The sequence below is a fragment of the Pristiophorus japonicus genome, chromosome 2, assembly GCF_044704955.1.
Source record: "Pristiophorus japonicus isolate sPriJap1 chromosome 2, sPriJap1.hap1, whole genome shotgun sequence".
In the NCBI taxonomy this organism is placed as follows: Eukaryota; Metazoa; Chordata; class Chondrichthyes; family Pristiophoridae; genus Pristiophorus; species Pristiophorus japonicus.
The window spans coordinates 333,903,574-333,916,315 of record NC_091978.1 but is presented as its reverse complement, the minus strand read 5'-3'; the positions used below and the strand labels follow the sequence as shown (position 1 = coordinate 333,916,315).

Here is a 12,742-nt window from a genome sequence, read left to right as displayed (position 1 = left end):
TAGTTCTATCATTTTTTTCCAGCGTCCCCAGCTCAGCAAACAAGCAATTTTGTTTTTAAAATGGTTTTGCAACATTAGACGGTTGTTTGACTGATTCCCACTGCGCTCCTGCTGACCAAAGTGTCTAGCAATGTAATTTGGCTGATAATGAGGGAGTCAGTGAAACAGATGCTTTTTTTCTCACCTCACTCACAGTGAGGAGATTAAAGGCCAGCCAATTTCTCACCTGTCAGGATAGGCCATAAAGCTGCACTGATCAGTTTTATCTTTCAGTGCCCCCGCCTCACTGGTTTTATTGGAACAAGATAAAGAAGAACAAAGAGGAATGCTAGGAATATCAGATTGCGTGTGAGGCAGAGCAGTTAAACCTGGCATTGTGCCACCAAGTGTATACTCTTCCCTCTGTTTCCTGAATTCTGGCTGGGGTACAGTATTACAGGCACCAGGTGCACACTGAGAGAATGGAGGGGGTGGGGGGGGGAAATTAGGTGGAAAAAGTCTATAAAATAAATATATGGATTGAGACAGAGAGCGATTATTTGCCTGCTGAAGCAACAACTATGTCCTGGTTTTACCGAGCGGGTTCAGGTTGGATGCCCATATCATTTCCCGGCCAATGTTATGCCCCATTGATGTCAATGGAGAGTAAAATCGGACGGGGTATAAAACATACGCCCGACCCAAACCTATCTCGCTCTTGCTGGGTATATTAGGTTATAATCGGGGCTTCACACACACTTTTCCAACTGGGATAACTGAGCAGTGATGAGGAACTGGACCCCTGGGTGACTGTTCCTTCCCTATCATGGAGACTGGCATTCTATTTAAAGACCATTTCATACAGGTGTCAATGGGGCGTTTATACAGCCTGTGTCTGAAGCACAGGGCTTGTTTGGCTGAGTGTAATCCCAAGGTAGACCTGTTGGTTCGCTAACTCTGGGAGACCTGGTAAAAAGCAGGCCTTGAGGATGGATTTGGTGAATGCAGTAGGATTACTGCTGACTGCATTCAAACCAAAGTTACAGGGTGAGGCAAACAGCCCCGCCAACTTAAGAGGGCCTTAAGAGTCGTGAATTCAAAACAGACCAGATATTGAACCTGGGACCTTCCTGGTCTGTGTGGCTCGGTGTCATACTGAGCCATCAAAGTAAAGCTGTCAATGCCACTTGGCTAGCTGTCTTGATAGTCATCTGGCAATAGGAACTGGTTTGCTGATAGCCATCCAGCAGATACCATGTTGCTGCCAGTACACGATACAGGTTGTAAGCAGTTGGGAAAGGAAAACTGCTTTTACTGCTTCTTTGTTTGGTGTTCCCTGTGACCAGCCTTAATGAGTCTAACAACTTTATTCTTGGCTTGCCGCTGTCTTCGTGAAACCTGCATATTAGAAACCAACCGGGGGGAGGGCCCAAGCATCCCGCTAAGTCCAATACAAAAGCAGCTAATCAGCAGCTTTTTCCACAGAAGGGGTAATGGAATTCTGGAACTCGCACCTCCAAAAGGCTATGGACGCTCAGTCAATTGAGATTTTCAAGACTGAGATCGATAGATTTTTGTTAAGTAAGGGCATCAAGGGATATAGAGCGAAGGAGGTGAATGGAATTGAGGTTCTGATCAATTAACGACTTCATTGACGGAACAGGCTCGAGAGACTGAATGGCCTACTCCTGTTCCCATGTTTCTAAAATGTGTGATGACGTCAGTTTTTCTGATAAGCTTGTGTCACTGTGTGATTGTGGTCCATTGGAGGTCAGAGAGGTCAGGTAGTAAATAGGTTTTAATAGCTCTTCATATTCTTTTCAGCCACCACAGGCGGGAGGACGGTAGATGAGCTGTGCCCAGGACACTGCTTATTCCAATCATTAAGTTAACATAACGAGGTAAGAAAAAAGCAGCCTCAGAGAAACTCTTAGTTATATTCAACCAGACAATCTTTAAATCTGTAACATACTTTTTCTTTTGTCTTCTTGTCTTGGCTTTGTTGTGACATGAGCGTTATCAAACATGAAATAGATCGTTTCATTTGGCATATCAAGCAGCTTACTTAAGTTTCCGGAAGTTAAGATACAAAGAAAAAGCTTAGGTAAGGTTTATTCATGATGTTATGTGAAGAAACAGGATAGTAATGCTTGATCTAACCGTACTCTTTTGAAGAAGTACTGCATCAATGCATTTGCTTTGCTTCCTATCAAGTTCTCTATTTATTAGAACAGAGCTGATGTATAAATGAAGAAGCAGCAGTTAAGTTGCCATTTTAAATTAGATGTGGTGCGAGAATGGGCTTGTATCTGCGTATCTGGCAATGTCAATTAATATGGGTAAATGCAGCATTATGCACTTGTGGCTGCCATGTTTCTCCACATTACAGCAGTGACTGCATTTCAACACTACTTAATTGGATATCCTGAGGTTGTGAAAGACACTATATAAATATAAGCTTTTCTTCTAGGGTAGGGGCAATGACAAGCATGCGTACTCTCTGAAGGATCAAGGGCGCTGAGTGGGAGAAGTATCTGGGTGTTATGGTGCCTGGATCAATGAAGGTCCATGACCAGTGCCACAAGCCAACTGCAAATGCAAATAGGGGGCGATTTTGACTGTTCAACAACTGGCCAGCAAAGAAAGAAAGATTTGGATTTATATGGCGCCTTTCATGACCACCAGACATCTCAAAGCATTTCACTTTTGGAGAGTAGTCACTGTTGCAATGTAGGAAACGCACTAGCCACTCGTGTATATCCAAGGGGAAGAAGTAACCGCGATTTTGAAGCACCGGCCTCATTAACATCAGGGCGGTGAGCTGTGGGCGTCCCAATGTAACTCGCAGATTGAGGCCTCCCAATATCGGGCCGCCAGAGCTGGCAGCAAGGTGAGTGCAGGTCTGGGGTTCATGGGGGCAGAGACGCCAATTTGCATAGTAAAAGAGGCCTATCACTTGAGACAGTCACCCAGCGGTAGCGCCCTTTCAAAATGTCGCCGGTCTCTTTATCGGTGTTAACGGGGCAGTCAGGTTACCAACCCCATTATGAGGCAGTGATGCCCTTGTTAACACCGGGCATTAGAAGTGAAAATTGACCCCACTGTGCATTAGAATGTATTGCCAGGATGATTGAATATAAAACACTACTCTATCTCTGTGCAAGGCCTTATTTAGAATACCGTGTACAGTTCTGAGCCTCTCACGTGGTGGATTTAGAGAAGGCCCACGAGACTGATACCTAATTGTCCCATGCAGCGCTGCCGGGATCCGAGGCTCCTTTCCTCCTTTAAAGGGCCATCACTGCAGGCTTTGCATTGGGACCAGTTCGCTAATCCCTGACAGCAGCTGTGATCCAGGCCCAAGCATTCCAACAAAGTGCTGGGCTGATCGATCACAGCCGAAGACTAATGGAAAAAATTGACCTTATGCATTGAAACAATTTTTGTCGTTACCGCAGCAACATCCCCTTTAACTTGCGCCGCCGAAGCACCCGGCTTCCCAAACAACACCTCCTGCAGCTGCTGGTGTTGTCGACCTTTGGGTCCAGGCATTACCGGGGCGATGTGCAGCACAATGACATCACGAACTCCGGCGCAGGAGATCGTGGCGGAAGATTTTACCAATGCCACAAAACTCTCGGACAATTTAGCGGGAGTCGTTTATTTCGCTGTGCCTGGTCGGTAAGTCATTAGTGTCTGATTATCGCCCCCTGGAGGCGCTATCAAGAGGTGCTACGGAGGCCAATTTCTAGAAAAGCATAGACCAAGGAGATATGATTGAAATCTTTACAATAATGAAAGGATTAGACTTTAAAATAATGAATGGATTAATTCATAAAGATAGGCTATTCAAGATAGATCGGTCTATAAGGAGAGATTGAGTAGACTAGGCATATATTCCGTGGAGTTTAGAAGAATGAGAGGTGATTTCATTGGAACATATATATTTTTTAAGGGGCTTGACAGGGTAGATGCAGGGAGGATATTTCCCCTGGCTAGGGAGTCTAGAACCAGGGGTCACAGTCTCAGGATAAGGGGTTGGCCATTTAGGACTGAGAAGAGGAGAAATTTCTTCACTCAAAGGGTGGTGAATCTTTGGAATTCTCTACCCCAGAGGGTGATGAATGCTCAGTTGTTGAGTATATTCAAGACAGAGATTTTTGGATACTAAGGGAATCAAGGAATGTATAGATAGTGCAGGAAGGTGGAGTTGAGGTAGAAGATCAGCCATGATCTTATTGAATGGTGGAGCAGGCTCCAAGGGTAAAATAGCCTACTCCAGCTCCTATTTCTTATGTTCTTATGATCTTATGTTATGGAAATTCAGGGACTATGTTGTGAGCATAGAACTAGTTTTGATGCTAGGAGGTATTTCTTTTCACAAAGAGTTGTCAACCTCGCCAACAAATTGCCGGCATGTGCAATGATATTGGGGGATGTGTTTACCAGTTGCCATGGAAATTATATCATGGTCTTTGGAGGTCAAAGAGGAATTTCCCAGAGGTTTTTCCTAAATCAGCATACGTTTATTTCCAGTTTTTTTGCTTGAAAAAAGACAAACTCAGTCATCTATAGGCTGACACTCCAGTAGTATAGTACTACAGTAGTATAGGTCTCCAGTCGTCTTGGTTAATCCTTGCCATTGGAACAAGACCTAGCTCTGTCAAGCCTGTGTGGCAGCTGGTGTGCAACGGCCACCACACATTAAAGAAATCCACGCACACGCATCTTCCACCCTTCAATATGTAGTTCGGGACATGGAAAGTCAGATCCTTCATTGAAACACCTGTGAACTCATCCCTTTTTGGTGTGGAAGCAAGTCATCCTTGATACAGTACTAAGAAGATAGTACTGTAGTGCAATGCTACACTTTTGGAGGTGTTATCTTTCGGATGAGACGTTAAACGGTCTGCCCTTTCAGGTGGATGTAAAAAATCCTATGGCACTATTTTGAAGAAGAGCTGGTGTCCTGGCCAATATTTATCTTTCAACCAAAAATTGAAAAAACAGATTATCCATTCATTATTATTTTGATGTTTGTGGGACCTTACTGTGCTCAACTTGACTGCCACATTTCCTACATTACAACAGTCAATACACTTCAAAATAACTTAATTGGCTGTAAAGCACTTTGCAAGGTCCTGAGATTGTAAAAGGTGTAATATAAATACAAGTCTTTAATTGTGCAGCCAGTTATACAACAATTCAAGGCTTTGACTATCCTGACCTAGGTGGAAGCAGCAGTAGTCTAACTGCAGTGTTCTGGGAAAAGAAAAAAATATTTGAATTTAAAAAAATCTTGAGAAAAGGAGACAACTTTGAAATGCTGAACAGTTTCAAGTGCCACAGGAAAATGTGAGAAACATACTGTAAAATGTTTAAATGTAGCTATCGAAGGTAACCATTCAGACTGACACATTAGGGGAAGCATTTTGCATTATGTTTAAAATCTAGTCATTTGAGGCAGCAGTTTTAAATGTTCCTGGTTGTTTCTTACCTCCAGTCCTTCCCTGTCCTATCAGTACTTTTGGTTGAAGGCTGTCCTCATTAGCCATCAGATGGGGAAGGTAATAGAAGATATTTGGTGGCTGAACATTAAGCTTTCTGGTAAGGTTCAATGCTTTCATCTTCATTACATCTGTAATCAAGGAACCCAATGTTAACATAGAAACATAGAAACATAGAAAATAGGTGCAGGAGCAGGCCATTCGGCCCTTCGAGCCTGCACCACCATTCAATATCATCATGGCTAATCATGCAACTTCAGTACCCCACTCCTGCCTTCTCTCCATACCCCCTGATCCCTTTAGCCATAAGGGCCACATCTAACTCCCTTTTGACTATATCCAACGAACTGGACTCAACATCTTTCTCTGGTAGAGAATTCCATAGGTCCACAATTCTCTGGATGAAAAAGTTTCTCCTCATCTTGGTCCTAGAAGGCTTACCCCTTATCCTTAGACTGTGACCCCTGTTTCTGGACTTCCCCAACATTGGGAACATTCTTCTTGCATCTGACCTGTCCAATCCCATTAGAATTTTATATGCTTCGATGAGATCCCTCTCATTCTTCTAAATTCCAGTGAATATAAGCTTAGTTGATCCAGTCTTTCTTCATATGTCAGACCTGCCATTTGTCTAGTCAAAAGCCTTTTGAAAGTCCAAATACACCACATCCACTGGTTCTCCCTTATCCACTCTACTAGTTACATCCTCAAAAAATTCTAGAAGATTTGTCATGCATGATTTCCCTTTCATAAATCCATGCTGACTTGGACCGATCCTGTCACTGCTTTCCAAATGCGCTGCTATTACATCTTTAATAATTGATTCCAGCATTTTCCTCACTGTCAGGCTAACCAGTTTATAATTCCCTGTTTTCTCTCTTCTTCCTTTTTTAAAAAGTGGGGTTACATTAGCTACCCTCCAATCCATAGGAAAAGATCCAGAGTCCATGGAATGTTGGAAAATGACCACCAATGCATCCACTATTTCTAGGGTCACTTCCTTAAGTACTCTGGGATGCAGATTATCATGCCCTGGGGATTTATAGGCCTTCAATCCCATCAATTTCCCCAACACCATTTCCTGACTAATAAGGATTTCCGTCAGTTCCTCCTTCTCGTTAGACCGTCGGTCCCTTAGCATTTTCGGGAGGTTATTCGTGTCTTCCTTAGTGAAGACAGAACCAAAATTTTTGTTCAATTGGTCTGCCATTTCCTTGTTCCCCATTATGAATTCACCTGATTCTGACTGCAAGGGACCTACATTTGTCTTCACTAATCTTTTTCTCTTCACATATCTATAGAAGCTTTTGCAGTCAGTTTTTATATTTCCTGCAATTTTCCTCTCATACTCTATTTTACCCCTCCTAATTAAACCCTTAGTACTCCTCTGCTGAATTCTAAATTTCTCTCAGTTCTCAGGTTTGCTGATTTTTCTGTCCAATTTATATGCCTCTTCCTTGGATTTAACACTGTCCCTAATTTCACTTGTTAGCCACGGTTGAGCCACCTTCCCCGTTTTATTTTTACACCAGACAGGAATGTACAATTGTTGCAGTTCATCCATGTGATCTTTAAATGTCTGCCATTGCCTATCTACCGTCAACCCTTTAAGTATCACTCGCCAGTCTATCCTAGCCAATTCATATCTCATACCATCAAAGTTACCTTTCTTTAAGTTCAGGACCCTAGTCTCTGAATTAACTGTGTCACACTGCAACTTAATGAAGAATTCTACCATATTATGGTCACTCTTCCCCAAGGGGCCTTGCATGACAAGATTGCTAATTAATCCTAATTAATGTTAAGATAATGTGCTGCATGCAACCATGCTTATTTTCTAGATTGAGGGGCTCAATTTTCCCCAGTTATTTGCGCCGTTTTTTTGGCGTGGACCGCTCTTTTTGGAGTAAATTAAAATATCCAAGTTTCCCCAAAGTTTATGCGCCAGCGTAACTCAGTTCGTTACGATTTTTTTAAGTTAGTATTTCTTTGCATCATAGGGGGTGTAATCTGATGTCTGCGCCAGTTTTTCAGATTTATGCAAGTTTGGCCAACTTACATTTTTCCTAGGACGGTGTATGTGACCACTCCGAATAAACGTTCTGGGCACTTAAAAAAAAACAACACACATTAAAAAATCGGCGCAGAAAGACGCCATTGTTTTTATGCGAAGTTTTGGAGGGAGTCAAGAAGACAAAAAATATGCATCATGAAGCTTAATTTTTTTTAAGTCAAAAGGAAGAAAATGGAAGTCTAATGGACTTCTTCAAGTTTTGATTTTTTTTCAAAGTACCACACCACCACCGAACGTCTCCTCACCGGGCTCAAGGATCGGAGCGTCGGCCGGCAGAATCGCTCACTCGCCTGGACACAGGGGCTCGGCTACAAAAGAAGCCCGGGGAGATCGGGGGGTGGGTGGAAGCCAAACTGAAGGGATGAGAACCCTTAGACTAGGGGTGGGGGGGATGGGGGCGGCGGGGGGGGGGGGGGAGGTGGACGCCGAGCCCCTGTGTCTGGGCGAGGGAACGATTCTGCCAGCCGACGCTCCGACCCTCGAGCCTGGTGAGGAGTCGTTCGGTCGGTGGTGGGGTGGTATTTTGAAAAGATTATATCGAAACAGACATCACCTGAGTGATGCAGACTGTGTCAGAAGGCTGTGTTTCCACAAAGAAGTTGTAACCGAGATTTGTGAGTTAGTAAAAGCAGACCTGTAACCTAGAAGCATCAGAAGCACTGCTTTGTCAGTTGAAGTAAAGGTTACAGCTGCATCTCATACTTGCAAGTTTATGCATCTGTATCATGTGTGTGTCATTTCTCAACACACAACACATACCTGCATTCGGCAGGTGACTGCTGCACTATATGCCCAGAGGAATGACTACATAATGTTCCCATGACTGCCCAGACAATGCGTGACAGGGCTGTGGGCTTCTCCAGGATTGCTGGCTTCCCAAAGGTACAGGGCTGCATTGATTGTACCCACATCGCCTTGCGAGCACCTTTGGAAGATTCCGAGATGTGCAGGAACAGAAAAGGCTTCCACTCCGTGAATGTGCAGCTCGTGTGTGACGACATGCATCCATGCACCCATGGTGTGTTCATTCTACGCGAGAGCGCTATATCTGCCATGTTTCAGCAGCAGCCAGAAGGGCAGAGCTGGCTGCTGGGAGACAAAGGATAGGGCCTCGCCACCTGGCTCATGACACCCCTACACTGAACCCAGATGGAAGCGGACCAGGAATACATGTCGCATATTGCGATGCGTGGTATAATAGAGGACCATTGGTATCTTGAAACAGCGTTTCCGATGCTAAGACCATTCCGGAGGCTTCTTGCAATACTCCAGAGATTGTCGGTCAGTTCCCTGTTGTGTGCTGCATGCTGCATAACTTAGCCATCATGAGGCAGCAGCAGCTGGTAGTAGAAAACCCACCTGAGGTGAGAATGGCTAATGATGAAGAGGAAGATGCAGATGACGAGGAGGAGCAGGAAGAGGAGGACGAGGACGAGGAAATCATGCACTGCCTGAACCCAGGGCACCACGGCGGAGGAGGTCGCACCATCGTGCCCCTTCAACAATTGCTCGAGCCTTGCGCCAGCAGCTCATCTGTAAACGCTTTGCTACCTGAAGGCTCAGCGGCAGCTATTCCAAATGGACTGTGTTTACTGTTTGGACCTGTTCCATAATGTTGTGTTGTGTTGTGTTAATGGAACAAATAATGGAAATGATTCATCTTTACTTCAAAAAGTTGTGTTAATAATGGAACAAATAATGGAAATGATTCAGTTATAATTTAAAATATATTTTATTCAAAAGTTTAACAAACACTTGTTAACTTTAATAACAATATTCTTGCATCAAATTTTAAAGTTTTCAGTTAAGATCACTTACAAACTTTAAGATAACTTACAAACTTTTAAACTTGTAAATTTAAATAACTTACAAAAAACTTTTAATTTGAGAACAGTTACAACAGTAACAACAATAATAATAACAACAACAGCAGCAAAGAGAGGCTGCATCCATCTCTCCTCCACCTTATTCGAAGATCGCCCGCTGCACTTGGTCTTGATGACTCCACCCATGCCCGCAGGCGGTGGCGCAGTGTTTCTCGGGTTGGTACCAAGCTTATTCTTTTGAGCATCTTGGGTAATGCACACTTCTTGATGAGGGGCGTGGACAGGCGGTAATGTGGAAGGTCCAGCTTGGGCCTCTTCAGAGGCTGGTCTGGGGATTAGAGTAGGAGTGGTAGTTGATTCTGTCAATGGCCGCGGGGTCTGGGTGTGTTCCCTTATTACAGCAGCTATCTCCGACATTCCCTCCCTCATGTGCACCAACAGTGTATCAGCTACCTGCAACATTTCCCTCCCTCATGTTCACCGACAGTGTATCAGTTGCCTGCGACATTCCCTCCCTCATGTGCCAGACAGTGTTCCCATTTCTCATGAGAGTGTTGTTATTTCTCCTGATAGTCCCGATACCTCATCACCCACCCTACTGATGGTGTCCAGGAGTGATCGTGTAAGGTCAATGATCTCCGCACCCATTGCCATCATCTGAACCATATGTTAGATCCTGCACCTCAGGAGAGCACTGTCGAGCCTTCCTTCCCCTCCTCACCCTGGGTGTGGTTCGGTGCATCCCACTGGGAGCCGCAGCCTCGGACGGTGGGGCCCCATGTTTCTTTATTCCTTTGCTGAAACTTTATGTGACCTCTGTTGGTGTCCAGCTCGTGCCAGCTGGTCTCAATTACAGTAACTAGTGCCTCCGCTTGATCCTGTGAGAAATTCTTTATCCTTGAGCCGCGTTGCATATTGTTTTGCAGCTCCGATTTTTCCAATGAGAATGAAAGTTCTCACACACAACTGGCTCTTAAAAATGGCCAAATGCAGACCGGGAGCTTTATTGGGCATGTGCGCTCATAGCAGTGATGTAAAAAATGTCATTTTTTTCCACACATGCGCAAAAGTGGGGACATCATTTTTTCGGCGTCGACATTAGGCTCCACCCCCAAAGCTAAAGGACAGGCTGCATGGAGCCAATTTCAAAAAATAGAATGGGAAAACTTGCAAGTTATTTTTTTGGAGTAGTTGGGTCCATAGTTTGCCATAGTTGGTAGCAAGGTGTCGGTTCAAGCCCTGTTTCAGACATCCGCACATAATCTAGGCTGAGGCTTTAGTGCAGTACTGAAGGAGTGCTTAATTGATGGACGTGCTGTATTTTGGATGAAATGTTATACTGAGGCCTTGCTTGCCTGTTTAGTTGGATGTAAAATAAATCCCATAGCACTACTTGATAAAATGCAAGAAGCTCTCTTGATGTTTTGACCACCATTCCTTCTTCTACCAACATTAATTGGCCATTCATCTCACTTCTGTATGTGCAACCTTGCTGTGTAAAATGAGCTGCCTTGTTTGGCCACATAACAGCAGTGATTACTATTCAAAAACACTTCATTGGTTGTGGAGTGCGTCAGGATATCCTGAGGATGTGAAAGGTGCTATATAAAGGCAAGTTCTTTTATTACTAGTTTGTTGCTGCTGCAATATTTCATTTGGCGCCACACAAAGCATAAACATTTCTATAAATAATTTTCTGCTTGGAGCTGCAGGCTATATAAAACTGTGGGCTCTTCCATAGTGATTCCTGGGAAACTCAGCGGAATGTAAAGGTGCAAAATGACAAATAACTGAAAGTCTGTAGTGCTGAAATATTAATGAGCACTGTAGAATTCTGTTATGATAAATAATAATTTTGTGCAAATCCATGACAAGCAGTCACAAATCTGGAGACCGGCTCAGCGGTGTACTGCAAAGATCCTGCAGAATCGTCCAGGTAGTGGAAGGGTTGCTTGAACGTGCTGATTGTTTGCTCAATGATGTTACTTGTGGCAGCATGGCTCTCACTGCAGGCGTGCTCTGCACCTGTGCCCAGGTTCCTGACAGGGGTTAGCCTGCAACTTGATGGCCTCATTGGAACCAAGGCAGCACAGAGGACTGGCACAGGATAAAAGAATCATGACTGCTGCCAGGAAACCAAGCACAAACGTGCATGATGCACTACCTGTGGTTGCAAAAAAGCTGTACATTAAGAGAATGGAATCCCTCCCTGTTCAGAAAGTTGCCAGGCTGGTGATGGGGAGCATGCAAGGCAATGTGAGTGCAGTCTAGGGCACATGCAGCCTTCCTGAAGAAGCCTGCAATGCAGATGAAGTATCAAGCATAGGACCCTTATTTATATATTTCAATCAGCCCTTTAAATAGCTATGTGGTGCGCCCTCGGGCCGACAGTCCAGACCTTCTGATATGACAGGCACTTCTGGCATGATAGAGAATTCAAGCTCTTCCACCTGGCTGAAGTTTTGAAAGAACACAGACCACATTGCATTAAATCATCAATCAACTTGACATTTTAGGACCTTGGGTAGCGAGCCAATTAAAGATTAAAAGACTATCAATTGAGCCAATAAGGTCAAAGAAGGCGAGTTCTTTTCTGTAAATTGAACCAGGTATAAGTACAGCCAATTTGGCCATGTGGTCTCACAAGGACAAAGGCCTGGCTTAAATCCAAGAGCTTGTTGCTGCTGCCAGAATAAAGTTACATTAAAACTATAAGCGGAGTTCGTATTTCATTGGAAATTAAGAGATCTAACAATTTTGGCGTCACGAACACGATCGCTGAGGAAAGAAACTGAATTTTGGACATCGGACCGACATACTGAGGTAAGGACTCCTCTTTATAAAAGTCCTCGGTCAAAAGTCTAAATTCGCCTCTCCTTCTACATGATTCCGAAAGCCTCTAGTCGGCTCGAGGTCCCATAGACGTCTAACTTCGGCGGTGTGTTAGTTAATTAATCACTGACCCACTGATTGGCTGGAAAGCCTACAACTCGAGACTCCAGTAAAGAAATCAGTATTATGGCAGCAGGAGATAAGAGCAAAGAATTGTCTACAACTGTTAAAGGTGGGCAGGCACAACCTGAGGTTTCGATAAATGAAATCCTCCAACAGTTGAAAGAATACATAGAGCAACAATTCAACTTATCTAAAACCTGTTTTAAGATCAAACAAAAATACAGTACCTCCAAAGGACAATGGTCCTTGGACGAGATTAAAAGGGTCTGGGGAAAAACGACCCGTATGAAAAATAAAGAGCGAACTAGATGGTCCCTAGCCATTATGGGACAGATCCGAAAGCGGAATGAAATTATAATACATTCCCAACATGATCGAGAACTGACCAGTACAAAGGATCA

At 43.9% G+C, this 12,742-nt stretch overlaps 1 protein-coding gene across 1 annotated transcript in view; it reads right to left on the bottom strand.

Moving 5' to 3' along the window:
• The window catches only part of LOC139248393 (alpha-1,3-mannosyl-glycoprotein 4-beta-N-acetylglucosaminyltransferase B-like), a 414,869-nt gene that overhangs the window by 148,447 nt on the left and 253,680 nt on the right, over positions 1-12,742 (bottom strand). The window contains exon 3 of the mRNA XM_070872141.1: positions 5,477-5,617. Within this exon, the coding sequence (XP_070728242.1) occupies positions 5,477-5,617 (141 nt within the window). The remainder of the gene's footprint in view (positions 1-5,476; positions 5,618-12,742) is intronic.